The following is a 20,344-nucleotide window of genomic DNA, read 5'->3' on the forward strand; positions in this document are numbered from 1 at the left end:
GCTATATAAATAAAATTGATTGATTGATTGATTGATAAGCCCCACTTCGCCTAATTAATGGACATGCATTAGACCTGTTTTGATATTAGTAATTACCCGCGATTGCATAAAACCCTTCTTTGATTTGCATTGCGGATAAATGGCCAGGGAAAACGACAAATGCATCCAACAGTTTAGACAGAGCAAGTACTACCTTGCGAATCATACAACATACAGTATTCTTGCTCAGATATTCAGCATCACTGATGGAATACATAAATTGTCCACTGGCAAAATAGGCACAAGGCACATTATCTGCTCGATCGTCGGGGCATTGCTACACTGTAAAAAAATTCTGTGGAGGCTCTCAGTTGTCCAGGTGGTTTCCATAGTTCCATAGATTCAAGCTTCTCTACTGTAAAAAATAACTTGTTTTTACAGGAAAACGCTGGCAGCAGTGGTTACCCGGGAATTCCTGTAAAACATACAGCAGCACAGTAGATAACATTACAGACATAATATGTATATGGATTTACAGTGAATGAACCACGGCTGACTCACATTAAAAGAACTGTTAAATCTACAAACAAGAGCTCTCTTTTTTTTGTACATTTAACTGCTGTATTTTTTACAGGAATTCCCTGGTAACCACAGCTGCCAGTGTTTTCCTGTAAAAACAACAGTCTTTTTTTTACAGTGTACGATGGGTGATGTTACAGACTTCTGGCCCGATCAGCTGACAAAGATAATGAATTCCCTCGGCTGAGAATCTATATCTTTCATAGAGAATATCGTCCGGGTATGTCAGCGGATTCTGGCGGTCTTTAAAACCCTCGCCCTGTGAAGAGAGCCCCTCACAATTTGTGCCCCAATATCAAACAGATCATCCAGGTAGGCTGGCATTGTCTTCAGAGTGATTGAAGGTGGATGGACGGTACTTATAAAGGGAGTGGTTAAGTGAAAACCTCAAGCTAACCGAGAACATAACCTGCTCGGAGCAGGTTTGGCACACAGCATAAATTGCCATGGCAGCATACCTCAATCACAACCTATCCACCTTTCGTAGTACGGGTTAACGGGAAGTTACTCCACACGTCATCAACTTACTCCCGAAGTTACCCTGATAAGCCAGTAACCCCGCTTCGTAGTACAGGCCCCAGATGAGTAAAGGAGCTGGAAACTGCTGTTGACTTTCTGCAGGTTTAGGTGGCGGAAAGAATTTCACTTCAAACCGGAAGTAGGTCTTCCAAGCAGCCGCTTATTTGACTTTTATTTTGAAAAATTCTCCCCGGGTGGGAGTTTTATTGTTGTTGGGTGTTTGACACAGCAGTGTGAGCTGAGCTTCACGGGTCGTGGATCGCTTCATACTTTCGGGTGATTGTGTGGACTATTTAAAGGCCGAACTCACTGATATTTTGAACAAAAAAAGACCACGAGGCTTTAGAAAAAAAAGTTGCGGATGTGAAGATAAACACAAAAACAACAAAAAAGAGCGAGTTGAGAGGATATTTTAAGTGTTTATCGAGAGTGAACTCTGTGTCATTGCGGCGAAACTCCAAAGATTCGTTGTGTCTTCAGAAGGATTTAAGAGTAAAAATCAGATAAATGTCGTGCCGGAGGACTCCTGGTGAGTTTATCTCTGTGTTTGTCGTAACATAAGCGTTTTATCCAAGCTTTGGTTTTACTCGGTCTAAGTGGAACACAAATAATCACTTTTATTTAGTCGATTTCTCTGAACGGAGACTTTGGTTCGGAAAATACACATAAAAAAGATAATCGAAGGGACTTTGACTTAATCTGATTCACTGCACACAAGATGAACCCAAAACACTTGGTTTTTTTTCTGACTTTCATTTGTTAATATTAATCCGTTCTTGCATTTCAAGCGTGGAACACATTTAAAAAGTTATGATGCTAAAACATTTTTACTACTTTAACGTTTTATTCCTTCTCACACTTAACAGCGCTTTGACACCAAGAAATGAAGTGTTTCAGCTGTTTTTCTCCATGTAATGTGTAGTTTAGAGGTGGGCGGATCGATCCTAATATCGATACCAACGCTGGTATTGATATTGAACGATCCTCGTGTAAAAAGATCGGTATTCAAGCTTTTTTCTCTCCCGCACGCACATGCAGATTCATCAAAGTCTACTTTCTGGTTGTAAGAGCAGCGCTGCGTCACACAACCGGCCCTTTACCTCAGGAGATTTTGTTTTAAGTTGTGTTGAGTGATATTTTTTTTAAAACAAAAATGTTGATTGTGATAAAGTATTTTGTTGTCATGTACAATGTTTGCCGAAATTCTGTCGTAGGTCTTTTGGATCTATGAAGCTTAAATATGAAAATGTATCGGTATTGATATCGGCGATACTGGGCCTGTATTTACTTGGTATCAGATCAATACCAAAATTCCCGGTATCGCCCACCTCTAGTGGAGTTATGTCAGGAAGGGCATACGGTGTAAAACCTGTGCCAAATCAACATGTATATCCAACAAGGGAGCAGCCAAAGGGACGTGTGTGTGTATATATATATATATATATATGTAATATATATATATATATATATATATATAAAATTGTTGTTAATATTTTGAGCATCTAACTTTATGGGGTGGTTGGTTCCTTTTATCTTTGTAAATAAGTGTATTCATGTTTTGTAGAGTAAAATGAAGTTATTCTCCTTTATTTTTATACAGTTGTAATGTTCAGCAGTGTGTGTAAATCTGGTACTCATTAAGTAAATAATACTTCCTATTTTGTAAGAGTGCCTGCTGTAACAACATATAGATAGATAGATAGATATATACTTTTAATGTCCCCATGGGGAAATTTGTCTTGGATTTCTCAAAAATCATGACCCATACAAAGATACAGAACAAGACATAAACAGTTCATAACAATAAATAAATAAATACATAAATAGAGAATAAAAATAAATAAAAAAACATACAAGTACTAAAACCTCCTAATGTGCCTGATTGTTAGCGGTGTTTATTATGATATTTGTTAAGGGCTATGATTGATATAGGAACAAAAGAGTTCCTATATCTATTCAGTCTGCAATGGGGGACTCTGAAATGCCGGCCCGATGGTAGCAACTCGTATTGCGTGTGCAGAACATGGGAGGAGTCAGAAAGAATTCTGTCCGCTTGCTTCATCACGCACTGATCAAAAATTGACTGAGGATTGTTATACTGTTTCAAACCAATGATTTTCATTGCTGTGAGAACAAGGTAGTTTAATTTTGATCTTAGGGACACAGGAAGGTTCCCAAACCAAGTGGTTATGCCATATCTTAGAATGCTTTCAAGAACTGCCTGATAAAACAGTAACATAATTTTTTGGTTGACTCCATGAAAACGCAAACGCCGTAGAAAATAGAGTCGTTGATTCAAGCGGGAACATAACCAGTCAACATGAGTGTTCCATGTAAGGGAACTGTCTATACAGACACCAAGATATTTGTACGATTGCACCTGTGTGATTGGTTGCTGGTGTATAATTACAGGGTTGTGATTGCCAACTAACTTTGGATCAAAAATGACTTCCTCTGTCTTTTTAACATTTAAAGTAAGGTAACTGGAATCACACCACTCAACAAACTGCCTCACCTCTGAATGATAGATATTCAAATCATCATTCTGTTGAAGTAAGCACAGAAGTGCTGAGTCGTCTGAATATTTAAAAATATAGTTCCCAGGGTGCTTGGCTGAACACTCATTAGTATTTAAAGTAAAAAGGACAGGTGAGCTCACACGTCCCTGTGGTGCTCCTGTACTGATGTCTTTGATTTGGGACAGGCTAGAATTTACCTTAACCTGCTGTGTTCTGTTTGTCAAAAAAGAGTGAAACCACCGTATAAGTGACGGGTTGACATCCAACGCTTTAAGTTTCTGAATTAGTAAGTATGGCTGAAGCGTATTAAAGGCGGAGCTGAAGTCAATAAAAAGTAATCGGGCATATGATGACTTGTCATCAAGATGTTTTAAAACAAGATGCATGATGGTGGAAATCGCATCATCGTTGCATCGCCCTCACCTGTAAGCAAACTGAAATGGATCTAATTTGCCATCTACATCTATTTTCAGCCTGGTCACAATGTATTTCTCGAAACATTTCATCACAACTGATGTCAATGCTATAGGCCTAAAATCATTGTCTTCGCTGGGGTTTGCCTTCTTGGGCACCGGGATGATCATAGAACGTTTCCACAGGGCAGGGACTGTATGGGTGTCTACAGACTGTTGAAAAACAGGACACCAAGCTGCAGTAAGCTCCTGTGCAAATGTTTTTAACAAAAATGATGAAATCCCATCTGGCCCTGCAGCCTTTTTTAACGGAGCATGCTGAAAGACGTTCGACCTGTTGTGGATCAATCCACAGTCTATGTGACGCATTATCAGAGGGGGGTAGGGAGTCCAGCTCCTTGTTACACTTTTCAGAGAAATCATGTGTCTCAAATCTCAAATAAAAATCATTTAACTCATTGGCCATTTTGGAGTCATCAAGTGATATAAAATGCTTTTTATAAGGGTTCATTATATAGAACATAGAAAAGCAGCTGCACCACAAACAGTGGTTGAACTTGAACCTCCACCGTCTAGCAGTATTTTATCATGCTGTATTTTAATGAAGGTGAGATAGTTTTGAAGTTGTCTTTCTTGTGGTCAGAGGTGCAGATTGTGGCTCTGAATTCATGCTGAAGTGTCTGTGTTCTTGAAGGATTTTCGTTGATGATGTAAGGATGGCGTGGAGGTGCCGCCAGCCTTGGAGGCTGATGAACACCTGTCAGGATGCACATAGCTTCAGTGGGCGTCAGCAAGCTCTGCTTCCTGATTTCCGTTGCATTTTGCAGCCTCCTGTTTCTGCTTATCCCAGCGTTCCAGCCCCCAGTACACCGAGTGGACCTCCCTCGACCCCGACCTCAAGTCAGACCCACCAGCACGACCAAAGGCTCTGACTCTGCCTTCAAATCAGACTTGTCCACAGTGGCAAGTGGAAGCATGACCGGGCAGGGAAAAGCCACAGAGACTAATGTTATTAACGCTGACAACCAAAGTCCAAAGACAGGAACTGACTCTCTCAGAGTCCCAGGAGGAGGATCTGTGCATCCTTTAAGTGTTGGTGAGTTTGCAGGTCCTAGGTTCCATGACCCAGTGGAGTTGAAGGACATTTTTATCGCTGTGAAGACTACCAGGAAGTACCATAAGTCCAGGCTGGAGCTGCTGGTTCAGACGTGGATTTCAAGAGCTAAATCTCAGGTAAGGAGAAACAGCTGGGATGTGTGCTCAATAATTATAGAAGGTATAATGTGGCTGAGTAACAACTTAGCTATATTCTCAGTCTAGCTGATAGAAATGTGTCGTGTGCGGATAGCTGTGGCTACATCATGGTGTGATTCTTCCAGATAAATCCGGCTTTTCAGACGTGAAAATGAGGCTCAATGCACATAGTCTGTGAGTCATAACCACAAAATTTGGAGCAAAAAAAAAAACAGATAAATGAGTGACGAGCACCACTGAAAGGAGCTTTTTTTTCAGCAACTATTCCGAGTGTGGCCAGGCTGAGCTAGACGCCCACAGACCCGGTCAGCGAGACAATCTGAACTCAATCTGAGATTCTATACTTTCTTTAAGCATCCTTATTGTAGCATTGCTGCCACCTTCTGCATTAGTGTGTTATAGCAGAACTAAATCCTCTGGATGAGTCCTGTGCCTTTCAACCCTTCCAGCCAACACTTCCCCCTCTCACTTGACTATATTTCTAAAATACTTCAGAATTGAATTTATTGCCAAGTAAGGGTGAGGGTGACAAAAAAAATTGTGTCCTGGGTGAGAGGGATTGGCCACTACCTTTCTTGCTCGCCTCAGGGCCCTGGAGGTGTACAGGTCCTGTAGGGATGGCAGATCACTTTCTCTGCTGCATGGATGATATGCTGCAGTCTGCTCCTGTCCTTAGCAGTGGCAGCAGCGTACCAGACGGTGATGGAGGAGGAGATGTTAAACTCAGTGATGGCAGTGTAGAAGTTCCTTAGGTGCCACAGAAAATACATCCTCTGTTGTGCTCTCTTTGTGAGAGAGCTGATGTTCAGTTCCCACTTGAGGTCCTGGGTGATGGTGATCACCAGGACACCAGGTGGTCAACCTCCTGTCTGTAGGCAGATGCGTCCCCATCAGAGATGAGTCCGACGAGGGTCGTATCGTCCGTAAACTTCAGGAGCTTCACAGACTGGTGAGTGGAGGCGCTAGTGTACACGGAGAAGTGTAGAAGAGAAGAACGTAGCCTTGGGGGGATGCGGTGCTGATGGACCATGTGTTGGAGATGTGCCCCCCCAGCTTCACATGCTGCCTTCCATTGGACAGGAAGTAATGACAGGATTTACAGGGCTGTGAAACCTCTGCGGAATTCCGTGGATTTCATCATTGGGGGGAGGCGGAGTTAGTGTATTCTGTTGATGGTCTGTGATTGTAATTGAGTTTGGAAAATGCTTATCGCAAAGCGTTCTTTTTTTTAAGGCCATTATACAAGTTTTATAAATCCATGGACACTGATCTGTATAACAGATACAGATCAGAGTCCGCGGGATTCCGTGGAATAAAATGCCTCTCTCAAAGCGTAGGTGTTACGACAGTTGTCGTAAAACGGGATTGGTTGGTTGATGCGGTGACACTGTGTGAAACAAACGGGATGTTAAGTTTGCTTGTGAGTTTAAATGGCAATATTTTCTACATTTTTTTTGGGGGGGGGGGCGCACACACACACACACACACACACACACACACAAGGACTTTGAACTTTGCAGTCTGATGATCCCAGCCCTGACAAGGAAGCAGTGTGTCCTGCTGTACATCTGGAAACATGAGTGCCGTTTGCTTTTTACCATTTTGAGAATGGAGTACATTTCTACAACACCAAAAAAACAAAAAAAAAAACAAAACAAAATGAGTACGCATACATTAAAAGCAAACATACGCAGCTGCAAGCAAATCTGTGAATGCAACAACACGCGATTACGCGGGAAAAACGCAGAGTACGCGTGCATTTCGGGCATAGTCTAAATGCCACACAACGCCGCAATACGCAAGTCTACATTTGCACCGGTGTGAAAGGGGCCCTTTAGTCAGTAACTCAAAGGGCTGGGAGCTGGTCCACGTCCTGGCTGTCCGATTAACAGCCACTCATCACGGTCTTTCTGACTCTGTGTGTCCCACAATTAGCATCTTAGCTTAGCATGAGATGATAGCGCGGCGCAAACAACATGACCGCTGGGAGAGGAAACACGCTTTGGTAGGAATTTTCTCCTGGCCACACAAAAGGAAAGGATATAAAAGCCGTGGTTAGATCCATGTTTTGAAGACCGTTCTCACTCTGTGCTGGGCTTCACTTCTGCAGTCTGTCCCAGAGGCACTCAAACAATAAAAGATAAATACAAATTTAAAAAGCTTCCTACTTTCCTCCTCAAAACATTATCTTTGGAAAATCTATCCACCTAATAAGCAACACTAGTCATGTGACTACATCCTTCCGAAATACACATTTTAACCATTTTGACTTCACCATCAAAGTCCACAAAAAACACTGATTTCCCACTAAAAAAAAAAAACATTTTTCCCCATTCATTTTAGGGGCTTGACCTGAGATGACATCGCCAAAAGTCATATTCCTCATAACTTGAGCTTTCTGAGTGTTTATCAGGGGCAGGTGAAATCAGGCTAATTTCCCGATGTTCATGACAATTTCTCAGGGCATATGGCACCAAAAATAAAAACAAAATACATCAATATTTTCATAATCAATATATTAATATCCAAGTGGTGTGTGTGCATGGCATTGATCACGCAGAAACCAGGGAGACCAGACATTTGCCGTTTAGTATCTTATGTATTTTGAGTCAAGGATGAATGCTGCAAAAACAAAGTTGATAGGACAAATATTTTGGGGGAAATTTGCAGTTTTTGCTAACCAGTGCTGTGCTGCAGTGCACCATGGGAGTTCGGGCTTTTAAATATTATTGTGGTTCATGTTAGTTTAACAGTGTTGTTAGTGTCATTGATTTATTGTGTTTTTATAGTTCAGTTGGTTTAGTCATTTTAGTTACAGTGAGGAAAATAAATATTTGAACACCCTGCGATTTTGCAAGTTCTCCCACCTAGAAATCATCACCAGGTTTGCACACACTGCAGCAGGGATTTTGGCACATTACGCCACACAGATCTTCTCTAGATCAGCCAGGTTGCTGGGCTGTCACTGAGAAACAGAGTTTGAGCTCCTTCCAAAGATTTTTCTATTGAGTTTTGGTCTGGAGACTGACTAGGCCACTCCAGAACCTTGATATGCTTCTTACGGAGCCACTCCTTGGTTATCCTGGCTGTGTGCTTCGGGTCATTGTCATGTTGGAAGACCCATCCACGACCCATCTTCAATGCTCTGAGGGAAGGAGGTTGTTCCCCAAAAATCTGCAGTACATGGCCCCAGTCATCCTCTCCTTAATACAGTGCAGTCGTCCTGAAAAACACCCCCAGTGCAGAAAAACACCCCTAAAGCATGATGCTTCCACCCCCGTGCTTCACAGTTGGGACGGTGTTTTTGGGATGGTACTCAGCATTCTTCTTCCTCCAAACACGGTGAGTGGAATTAAGACCAAAAAGTTCTATTTTGGTCTCATCTGACCACATAACTTTCTCCCATGACTCCTCTGGATCATCCAAATGGTCATGGGCAAACTTAAGACGGGCCTGGACGTGTGCTGATTTAAGCAGGGGAACCTCCTGTGCCATGCATGATTTTAACCCATGACGTCTTAGTGTATTACCCACAGTAACCTTAGAAACAGTGGTGCCAGCTCTCTTCAGGTCATTGACCAGCTCCTCCCGTGCAGTTCTGGGCTGATTCCTCACCTTTCTTAGGATCATTGATACGCCACGAGGTGGGATCTTGCATGGAGCCCCAGTCCGAGGGAGATTAACAGTCATGTTTAGCTTCTTCCATTTTCTAATAATTAGAGCCCGACCGATATGGATTTTTTGAGGCTGATGCCGATAACGATATTTGGATGAAAAAAAAAATGCAGATAATCGATAAATCGGCTGATTTGCTGACAGCCGATAAATCAGCCGATATTATTATTTTTTTAATGAATAAAATGTTCTTTTTTTTGGACCCTTAACAAAAAAGGTATGAGCTAAAAGCTGAAGCTTTGTCCTCATATTGGAGCAGTTAGGGGGCTATTCAAACGGGCCAACTAGTAAGATATCACTACTGAAAACTGAAAACGATCTTTGCCATATCACGTGAGGTAAATCTGCCCTACGATTGTTTTTTGGAAAACCATGTGACGGAGAACCAATTCCGATTGGACACTCACATTGCGCACGTCATCACACATCTTGTATGAGGAGTACCAAGATGGCCGACGGTGGATCGAAAGTCCGGAGTTAACTTTTCAGCAAAAAAAAAAAAGAGTAAGTTTCTATCTCATATCATTAAAGTTATTTACAATTTAGTAAAGCTTGGTCCCAGCCATCGTATACAATGGTGTCAGCCGCAGAGGGTTAATGGCGAATGGCAGTAATTTCCAGAACCCTTCCGGACGACCAGTGAATCTGAATGTTTCAACCTCTTAGCAGTAAACAAAAGTTTGTCATGCTAGAAATAAGGTCTACACAACATGGGCTTAATAAAAAGCATGACCAACGCAATGAAGCACTTTAGACACATTACTACATAAACTGAGTTAATCAAACTGAGTTGAACTGAAATGGGAGAAATGTGGGGTGAATGTAATCGCAAAGATATTACAAACATCCTTATAAACTTATTTGTATGCTTTTGTCAGCCGATCAGTGCAGTGTGACGGCGAACTATGGGGGCCGGTGATGAACACATTTAAGCAGGGGTGTAAGCAGCTCTCAGTTGAATGGAGTCAGAGCTCCATCTACTGGACAAACGGTGCAAGGACATTTTACATTGCCGACACAAACATTATTTCAGTAACTGTTCTGTTTATGAGAAATTATCGGTGCTCTATCGGCAAAATTTTGGCTGATAGTGAGTACTTTGAAAAGGGCTCATATCGGCCAATAATATCGGCTGACCGATATATCTGTCGGGCTCTACTAATAACAGTTGATCCTCCAACAGTTAATCTTTTTTCACCAAGCTACTTGGCAATTGCCCCGTAGCCCTTTCCAGCCTTGTGGAGGTCTACAATTTTGTCTCTGGTGTCTTTGGACAGCTTTTTGGTCTTACCTATGTTAGTAGTTGGAGTCTTACTGATTGTGTGGGGTGGACAGGTGTCTTTATGCAGCTGAAGACCTCAAATAGGTGCTTCTAATTTGGAATAATAAGTGGAGTGGAGGTGGACGTTTTAGAGGTGGACTAACAGGTCTTTGAGGGCCAGAATTTTGCTGATTGGCAGGTGTTGAAATACTTATTTGCAGCAGTAACATGCAAATAAATTATTAAAAAGTCATACATTGTGATTTCTGGATTTTTTTTTTTTTTTAGATTATGTTCTCTCACAGTGGACAAAATTTCAGACCCCTCCATGATTTCTAAGTGGGAGAACTTGAAAATCGCAAGGTGTTAAAATACTTATTTTCCTCACTGTAAGTGCTGCGTTGCTGGTACCATAAGTAAGAAGTATTTTGTGTTTAATATCTTCCGCCGATGTCTGTTTTTGCATGTTTAAATCTCTAGATTAATTTTGTGATGTCATTTCTGAATTGGTGACTCATCATGATGATCAAATCTTGATTGATGGGTTCTTGGGCTGCATGATTTGAAGAAAAGCCATACTGGAATTACAACCCCAATTCCAATGAAGTTGGGACATTGTGCAAAATGGAAATAAACACAGAATACAATGATTTGCAAATCCTTTTCAACCTATACTCAATTGAATACACCACAAAGAAAATATATTTAATGTTCAAACTGATAAATTTTATTGTTTTTGTGCACATATTTGCTCATTTTAAAATGGATGCCTGCAACCCGTTTCAAAAAAAGCTGGGACAGTGGTATGTTTACCACTGTGTTACATCACCTTTCCTTCTAGCAACACTCAATAAGCATTTAGGAACTGAGGACACTAATTGTTGAAGCTTTGTAGGTGGAATTCTTTCCCATTCTTGCTTGATGTACAACTTCAGTTGTTCAACAGTCTGGGGTCTCCGTTGTCGTATTTTGTGCTTCATAATGCGTCACACATTTTCAATGGGCGACAGATCTGGACTGCAGGCAGGCCAGTCTAGTACCTGCACTCTTTTCCAACTTCATTGGAACTGGAGTTGTAGGACATGGAAAATGTACAGTCTTGTAAAGCTGCAGTTAATTTCGCCACTGTTCACCACCGCAATGGCATTGAAATGAAACAATCTAGATGTTCTTGGAGTGTTGACTTTTAGCTTCAAGATGAACTGAAATAATGTGGTATATTGTGTTTACATCAGTGCTTCAAAATCGTAGCACGACTTACGTTTTAGACCATCATATCCAGGCCGAGCTGTTCTGCAGCTTTTTACTCAACATTAAAAAAAATGGTGAAACTGAGAGCCACTGGTCTCAACTTCACCTTCATGTGAAGGCTGGTGAGCACCTTCCCAAAACAGTTTGCCAGTCAGACATTTGAATTTAATGTGCAGCCATAACATCTCAGAGCAAATGTTGGAGACCAGCGAATACTCATAAATTGGATTTGGTTGTTTATGAGAGCTGCAAATGTGTTTTCACTGCTCAACCATAAACATGACAGGCTTATCAGCCTCTGAAGGTCAAAATGCCCCATTGTTTTCCTCCAGAAGAATTTCTACGGCCTTGGTGAATGGCTGCCTTCTTATTTTTTGCAATTCCAGCACACACGGACAGAAACTGACATAAACTTAACTCATCTGCCACTCACACATGGACAGTGACAAATACGCATGCTCCTACCCTTCCCTTCTCCTCCTTTGTGTTCTTGTTCCCATCCCCCACCCCATCCCATCCCCCGCTCAAACAACTCCCTCCCCCCTGCGCGGCGCAGTGCAGCTTTAGCTGCGGCAGCTCCCCATTCCCCCCAAGCTGGTTGCGCGACTATGTGTAGCTGCAGCCCCCCCCCCCCCCCCCACACACACACACACTCATATTTCCTCAATTCGGATGATGGACTGTTTCAAAGTTTAGCGTACATAAGCAATCGGATGTATATGTGCGGTTGTTTTAATTCTGATGTGGGCCATTATTACATTCAGCGAGTGATAATTGTGGATTAATTGCTGTACATTTGTATGCGGTAATTGGGTGTGAAATTAATTGCCCTTTTAAGATCAATAAAGTTGTCTGAGTCTGATTCATGTTATTTTGCCACTGTTTATAGGCCTCCCGGCCCACACTCTGAATTCTTAGATGAATTTGGTGCATCATCTCTAGCCTGTCAGCTCGTGTGGACAACATTTTGAATATTGGTGACTTTAACATTCATATAAATAAGCCTTCTGATCCCCTCTGCAAATCATTTATAGAACTTGTGGATGTGTTAGGATACCAGCAATGCATTCAGGATTCGATGCACATTAGTGGAAATACCCTGGATTTGGTTCTCGCACGTGGGTTTGCTGTCATGAACATTGACATTTTGCCTCTTACCTCAGTGGTCTCTGACCACTCATTTATTAGGTTTACATTTACGTTGCTGCGTTTAGCGGAGTGAAAACCTTGTCTACTATTGTGGCGACACATTAAACCTTCAACTATGACTGAACCCGAAGCTTAGACTGCCTGAAATTTTGGCTTCAGGTTTGGAGAATGTTCAGTCAGTAGACGGTCTTGTGGATGGCTTGAATTCAGCGCTCAAGGCTATACTTGATAAGGTTGCACCTCCTTTTAAGGCCACACCTTCCCATGCCACAGTTGCCTTGGTTCATGCGTGACCTTAGGTAGAAGGCTAGAGGTTTAGAACTGAAATGGCTTACTTCCAAATTAGAGGTGTTCCACCTTGTGTGGCATGATGCTATTTAGGCATGCACTACTGGCTACAAAGCAGACCTATTACTCTGATTTGATCAATAAAAACAAGCATAACTCAAAGTTTTTGTTTGACACAGTAGCTTTTCTTACTCATGGACAGCCACATCCACTCTCTCTTTTCAGCACAGGACATTTTGGATTATTTCGAGAAGAAAATTGAAGATATTAGGTTCAGCATATCATACCTTGGTCCAACCACCGCATCCTGCTATGGAGGTGGATGCTACCACTGAGGTGTTACCTAGATTTACAGATTTTGATAGTATCTCGCTAGGCGCACTGATGAAACTTGTGACATCAACAAAAAGCACAACCTGCTTATTTGATCCTATACCAACAAAACTGTTTAAGGACCTGCAGCCCACTCTTGGGCCAACTGTGCTGGAAATTATAAATCTCTCACTAACTTCTGGGTCTGTTCCTAAATGTTTCAAATCAGCAGTGATTAAACCTTTACTTCAGAAGTCCAATCTTGAACCTAGTGTATTGAAAAATTGTTGGCCGATATCAAATCTATCATTTTGCTGTAAGATTCTGAAAAAAATGGTTTCGCTGCAGCTAGTGGACCACCTTACTGAGAATAATCTTTTTTGAGCCACTGAAGTCTGCTTTTAGAAAATATCACTCCACAGAGACAGCTCTCAGTAAAGTGGTGAATAACCTTCTGCGAGCAATGGACTCGGACACCAGTGTGGTTCTGGTGCTTTTGGATCTCACTTCTGTGTTTGATACCATGGATCATCATTTTCTACTCGATAGGCTGCAGAATCATTTTGAGATTACTGGAACCGCCCTTGCGTGGTTGACATCATTCTCACTGTGTTTTGTACAATAACACTACCTCTGATCTTAGGGACATGAAGTTTGGGGTTCTGTAGGGATCCGTTTTAGGCCCTCTGCTCTTTTCCCTTTATTAGCACTCCTTGGGAATATACTGTGGTGTTTTGAGATTGCGTTTCATTGCTATGCTGATGATAATCAACTGTACGTGCCGATAACTGCTGGTAATCTTACTCATATAAAATCCTTAGAAGATTGCCTTGCATCAGTGAGAAGCTGGATGTCTAGTAACTTCCTACTTTTAAACTCTGATAAGACTGAAATGATGGTTCTTGGTCCAGCGAGGCATCAGCATCAATTTGACCAGCTGCCGTTTAGCTTGGGTTCGTGTGTTATACATCATACGGACTAAGTGAGGAATCTTGGGGTAATTTTTGATCCTATTAGAGACAATTACGAGGACTGCTTTCTTCCATTTGCGAAATGTAGCAAAGATTCAACCCATCCTGTCTATGGCTAATGCTGAGACTTTGATACATGCCTTTGTCTCTTCTAGATTGGACTACTGCAACGTTCTAGTTTCTGGTTTGCTGCAGTCCAACATTCGGGGTCTTCAACTGGTTCAAAATGCTGCTGCCAGACTTTTGACTCGAGGCAGAAAGTTTGACCATATTATTCCCATTTTGGCATCTCTTCACTGGCTTCCTGTTGCTGCAAGATCGGATTTTAAGGTTCTGTTTTTGGCTTTTAAAATTGTTCATGGACTTACACCTCCCTGTGTGGCTGACCTGGACAAGCATTACATACTGGCTCGGTCCCTGCACTGGCAGGGTGCAGGACTTTTGTGTTTTCCCAGAGTGAATAAAAAGTCTACGGGTCACAGAGCTTTCTCCTACCGTGCCCCAGCTCTGTGGAATGATCTCCCGGCACATATACGGCAGTGTTTTTTTTCTTGTGCTCTTTTATGTTTTGTCTTTTTATTCAATCAATCAATTTTTTTATATAGCGCCAAATCACAACAAACAGTTGCCCCAAGGCGCTTTATATTGTAAGGCAAGGCCATACAATAATTATGTAAAACCCCAACGGTCAAAACGACCCCCTGTGAGCAAGCACTTGGCTACAGTGGGAAGGAAAAACTCACTTTTAACAGGAAGAAACCTCCAGCAGAACCAGGCTCAGGGAGGGGCAGTCTTCTGCTGGGACTGGTTGGGGCTGAGGGAGAGAACCAGGAAAAAGACATGCTGTGGAGGGGAGCAGAGATCGATCACTAATGATTAAATGCAGAGTGGTGCATACAGAGCAAAAAGAGAAAGAAACAGTGCATCATGGGAACCCCCCAGCAGTCTATGTCTATAGCAGCATAACTAAGGGATGGTTCAGGGTCACCTGATCCAGCCCTAACTATAAGCTTTAGCAAAAAGGAAAGTTTTAAGCCTAATCTTAAAAGTAGAGAGGGTGTCTGTCTCCCTGATCTGAATTGGGAGCTGGTTCCACAGGAGAGGAGCCTGAAAGCTGAAGGCTCTGCCTCCCATTCTACTCGTACAAACCCTAGGAACTACAAGTAAGCCTGCAGTCTGAGAGCGAAGCGCTCTATTGGGGTGATATGGTACTACGAGGTCCCTAAGATAAGATGGGACCTGATTATTCAAAACCTTATAAGTAAGAAGAAGAATTTTAAATTCTATTCTAGAATTAACAGGAAGCCAATGAAGAGAGGCCAATATGGGTGAGATATGCGCTCTCCTTCTAGTCCCCGTCAGTACTCTAGCTGCAGCATTTTGAATTAACTGAAGGCTTTTTAGGGAACTTTTAGGACAACCTGATAATGAATTACAATAGTCCAGCCTAGAGGAAATAAATGCATGAATTAGTTTTTCAGCATCACTCTGAGACAAGACCTTTCTGATTTTAGAGATATTGCGTAAATGCAAAAAAGCAGTCCTACATATTTGTTTAATATGCGCTTTGAATGACATATCCTGATCAAAAATGACTCCAAGATTTCTCACAGTATTACTAGAGGTCAGGGTAATGCCATCCAGAGTAAGGATCTGGTTAGACACCATGTTTCTAAGATTTGTGGGGCCAAGTACAATAACTTCAGTTTTATCTGAGTTTAAAAGCAGGAAATTAGAGGTCATCCATGTCTTTATTTCTGTAAGACAATCCTGCAGTTTAGCTAATTGGTGTGTGTCCTCTGGCTTCATGGATAGATAACGCTGGGTATCATCTGCGTAACAATGAAAATTTAAGCAATACCGTCTAATAATACTGCCTAAGGGAAGCATGTATAAAGTGAATAAAATTGGTCCTAGCACAGAACCTTGTGGAACTCCATAATTAACTTTAGTCTGTGAAGAAGATTCCCCATTTACATGAACAAATTGTAATCTATTAGACAAATATGATTCAAACCACCGCAGCGCAGTGCCTTTAATACCTATGGCATGCTCTAATCTCTATAATAAAATTTTATGGTCAACAGTATCAAAATTAACATTAAATTAACATTTTCTCTGTTTTCGGTATTGTGTTGTATGAAGCGCCTTGAGACAATCTCATCTTCTGTTGGTGCTATAGAAATTAATAAATTTGATTTGATTTGACCAGAACAGGACCTGCTGATTCAAGCGCAAATCAATTGTAAACACAGTGGAGGTCGAGCTGTTTACTGAAGATTTTTTTTTTTTTCTTGTGTGTGCTTTTTTTTTTTTTTTTTTTTTTTTTTTTAATTCCAGTCTGAAGGGGATTCTGAAGCTGCTGTGGACAACACAGCCTTATGGTTTTGAGTCTTGTTTAGATGAAAGTGAGGGACCTTGGAGGAAAACCTTCAGTCTGACAGCAGTGACGATATTGGCAGAGTTGAGAACACAAAATGGTGATCAAATCAATTTTATTTATATAGCACCAAATCACAACAAACAGTTGCCCCAAGACGCTTTATATTGTAAGGCAAAAGCCACACAATAATTTCAGAAAAACCTCAACGGTCAAAACGACCCCCTATGAGCAAGCACTTGGCGAGCAGAAAGATTATAAGATATAAGATTATAAAATGAATAAATAAAGCAGGCAGTTTCGAAATGCAACAGATAAACTTCTTTTTTTTCTAGCTTTGTAGTCATAGTCGACTGATAAATTTTTTTTGAAAGTTTGTTTTACTGTCCTTGACATTAGAAAAAATGTGATGGGGAAGTGTGGATTTTTTTTTTTTTTTTCTTCAAAAAATGTACATACGTACATTTCAAATCTGAAAAATTACACGAGGGACTGAAAATATCAGTTATTTTTAAAATAAATATTGTTTCCTTTTTGAATACAGTTAATGTACTGTATGTTAGTGGCATAACACGTTATTATTAAATATTAAAACCATTCACAGAAGGAGTAAATAATATAGTCTTACCTGTCCGTTTCAATGAAATCATGTTTAAACTTATCCACCTTTACACAATGACATCTGAAAATAATTTAATTCCTTTTGTGGCTGATGGATCGAGTCTTTGCTCTTAACGAGCCACTTTGTGCTGCAAGTCAAAAAGACTCCCGTAGTTCCTCATCTGCTTGTCACGCTTCTGTCTGCATGCAATGACATTATGCCTTGATCCACAAGACAATAAAACAAAAAATATGAAATACTCAGTTTTGCCTCCATGTCAAGTGGAGAAGCCGCGGGCACCGTGCAAGTGCGCGCTCGTCAATATAAGTGTTTCCACTTATCAGAAGGATTCTGCCAGTGAGACTAACCATTCTGACACAGAAAACACAGTGCAGGTCCGACCCGAACCACTCGGTGGAAACGGGGCTGTCAGTAGCCTGTAAAAATCCATAAATTAATGGGGCTATTAAGACAATGTGCTGACGTAAATGGATTGCATTTATATAGTGCTTTTCCATCTGCATCAGACGCTCAAAGCACTTTACAAATAATGCCTCACATTCACCTCGATTTGAGGGTGCTGCCATACAAGGCGCTCACTACACACCAGGAGCAATAGGGGATTAAGTCATCCTGAAAAGAATTGTTTTTGGCACTGCTGTAATTTTATTCCTCATAATTTAAATAAGGGATTCATAATGTGATTTTTACCGATTTGATCCAAATTAACGCTGTCTGGAAATGATGTAGACTTTCAACCCCTTAAGGGGAGAAATTCAAGCAACCAGAAGCCATGACTTACATTTGGTAGTGATGTCATTGATCAGGTGGGGGCTTCCCCCAGGCTGTGCAAGGACAGTGACAGCCAATCGGCGTAAAGAAAGATGGAGTGATGTTAGCTGGCTGCTCGCTCAAACAAAATAAAGTTTATGCTAAGGGCTTATTTCTGTATAACTCTGTTTGTCTGAGGACTTTAGAGCCTGACCCAGAGAAAGTAGGTCATGGTTCTCTATCATTTGCAATCTGACAAACCAGCATTTCTGGAGAATGTGTCAAGTTTCGACTCACGGTTTTTGTCAGAAAATAAACTGTCCCAGAAATAACTGAGAAAAATAATATTACTGTTGTTTTTAAGATGATTTTATACGGCCTATACTGAAAGCTTGAACAGCTTTTTCCTTTTACTCTCCTGTGTTTGGTCCTTTGTTGTGAAGCTACCTGGCTGGTAATAGTTGGGAAAAACAGAGGGATTTGAGTCCTGCCATCTGGTGGACTTGGTCATCCGTGACCTTGCTGGCTAGTTTTCTCTTCTTTGCTAAACTCATGTACTCACTGACATTGGTTCATTTGTTTATTTGCAGTGTTGTTAACTGTGTGTGTCTGTCTGTTGCAGACATACATATTTACTGACGGTGACGACAAGGAGCTACAAGTGAAAGCAGGTATGAATCTCAGGCTTCCACCTGACTGTTCTGGTTAAAAACTACAGTTCTGACAGTAAGGAGGAAAAAAAAATCAGTCTTCACAAGATGTTGGTCCTGCCCCAAGTGTTGGTGTATGACTGATGACTGCCCTTGGTGGGACACCGGTCCATCTCAGATTAGTTCCCCAGCAGAGACCAGGACCCCTTGATAGCTGGGTGGACTGAGACGAGACAGACGGGTAGCGTGACTGGAAATTGGCATGTCCACGTATCAGTAATTCAGTAACATGAATTGCTTTCACATGTAGAGTCATTATTAGATCCCTTCCAGTTTGCCTATAGGGCTGGCTATGGAGTGGAGGATGCTACTGCCACACTTTTAAATCTTGTTTTTAAACACCTTGAGGGCAACAAAGCACATGCCAAACTTTTATTTCTTGACTTTTCATCTGCTTTTAATACTATCCAACCTCATATTTTAATCGACAAACTTGTGAATAATTTTTCTGTAGATTTTAATATTGTTGTTTGGATTTTAGATTTTTTAACAGACCGATCACAGAGAGTCAGAGTAAGTGCATGTCAGACACCCTTTTGTCCTCAACAGGATCTCCTCAGGGCTGTGTCCTTTCGCCACTTCTGTACATATTGTACACTAATGATTGTCAAAGCCATCACGAAAATCGTTTTATTTTGACATTTGCAGACGATACTGTCATTGACAGTTGGGGTTTTTCCGTAATTATTGTATGGCTTTGCCTTACAATATGAAGCGCCTTGGGGCAACTGTTTGTTGTGATTTGGCGCTATATAAATGAATTTGATTTGATTGTTAGTCTCTTACAAAATCATGAGAATAACCATGGACCGGTGGTGGAAGATTTTGTAGTGGTGTGATAAGTCATATTTACAACTAAACGTGGCTAAAACAAAAGATGTCTGTGGACTTCCGACGACAGCTCACACCAGCTCAGGCTACCTTCATTAAGGGCCAGCAGGTGGAGTCTGTGGAAACGTATAAGTATCTGGGGACTATAATTGACCACAAGCTAAATTTTAATGTTAATACTGACATGTTGTGTAAAAATGGTCAACAATATCTGTTCTGTCTTCATAAATTGTCTTATGTTCAAGTGGATAAGACTGTTATGATTCTTTTTTACAAATCTTGTATTGAGTCTGTTTTAACCTTTTCTATGTTGTGCTAGTATGGGAATCTCAGTCTTAAGGATAAAAATTCACTGGTTAAAATAGTGAAGGCCTGTGGAAAGGTACTGGGAGTACCACAGAGTACGTTGTCTGACCTATACTACAGACAAGTAAAGAGAAAAGCATTGAGTATACTGTCGAACTCTGCTCATCCTCTTTTTAGTGATTTCAATATTTACCTTCTGGCTCACGGCTCAGGTTTCCCTCTGTGAAGGGTAACAGATTTAAGTTCTCTTTTGTTCCTGCAGCCATTACTTTTCTGAACACAGGCCAAGGAAGGAGTTAAAACTGTGGAAGCATTTTAATGGACTGTATTTTTTAATGTTTGGACTGTGTAATTGTTTGTGATGCTGCACCATGGTACTGATATGTGTTCTGTGTGTCATGTGCTTTTAATGTATTCTCAAGCTGCAAAACTAATTGCCCCATGGGGGACACAAATAAAGTGAAGTGAAGTAATTTCCTTATCATGTTTGTACATGAGGCCCCAAGACCTGTGTGGATTTGCCATTGAAACATGGCGTACACCAAAACCCAGAAACTGGAGTAGGCACAAAAATA

At 41.1% G+C, this 20,344-nt stretch overlaps 1 protein-coding gene across 1 annotated transcript in view; it reads left to right on the forward strand.

Moving 5' to 3' along the window:
• The first annotated feature begins 1,317 nt into the window (after positions 1–1,317).
• rfng (RFNG O-fucosylpeptide 3-beta-N-acetylglucosaminyltransferase) overlaps positions 1,318–20,344 on the forward strand; it is a 51,404-nt gene continuing 32,377 nt past the window's right edge. The window contains exons 1-3 of the mRNA XM_034194230.1: positions 1,318–1,606; positions 4,704–5,242; positions 18,545–18,593. Of these exons, the coding sequence (XP_034050121.1) occupies positions 4,775–5,242; positions 18,545–18,593 (517 nt within the window). The 5' untranslated portion in view covers positions 1,318–1,606; positions 4,704–4,774. The remainder of the gene's footprint in view (positions 1,607–4,703; positions 5,243–18,544; positions 18,594–20,344) is intronic.

Source organism: Thalassophryne amazonica, chromosome 18 (genome assembly GCF_902500255.1).
Source record: "Thalassophryne amazonica chromosome 18, fThaAma1.1, whole genome shotgun sequence".
Lineage (NCBI taxonomy): Eukaryota > Metazoa > Chordata > Actinopteri > Batrachoidiformes > Batrachoididae > Thalassophryne > Thalassophryne amazonica.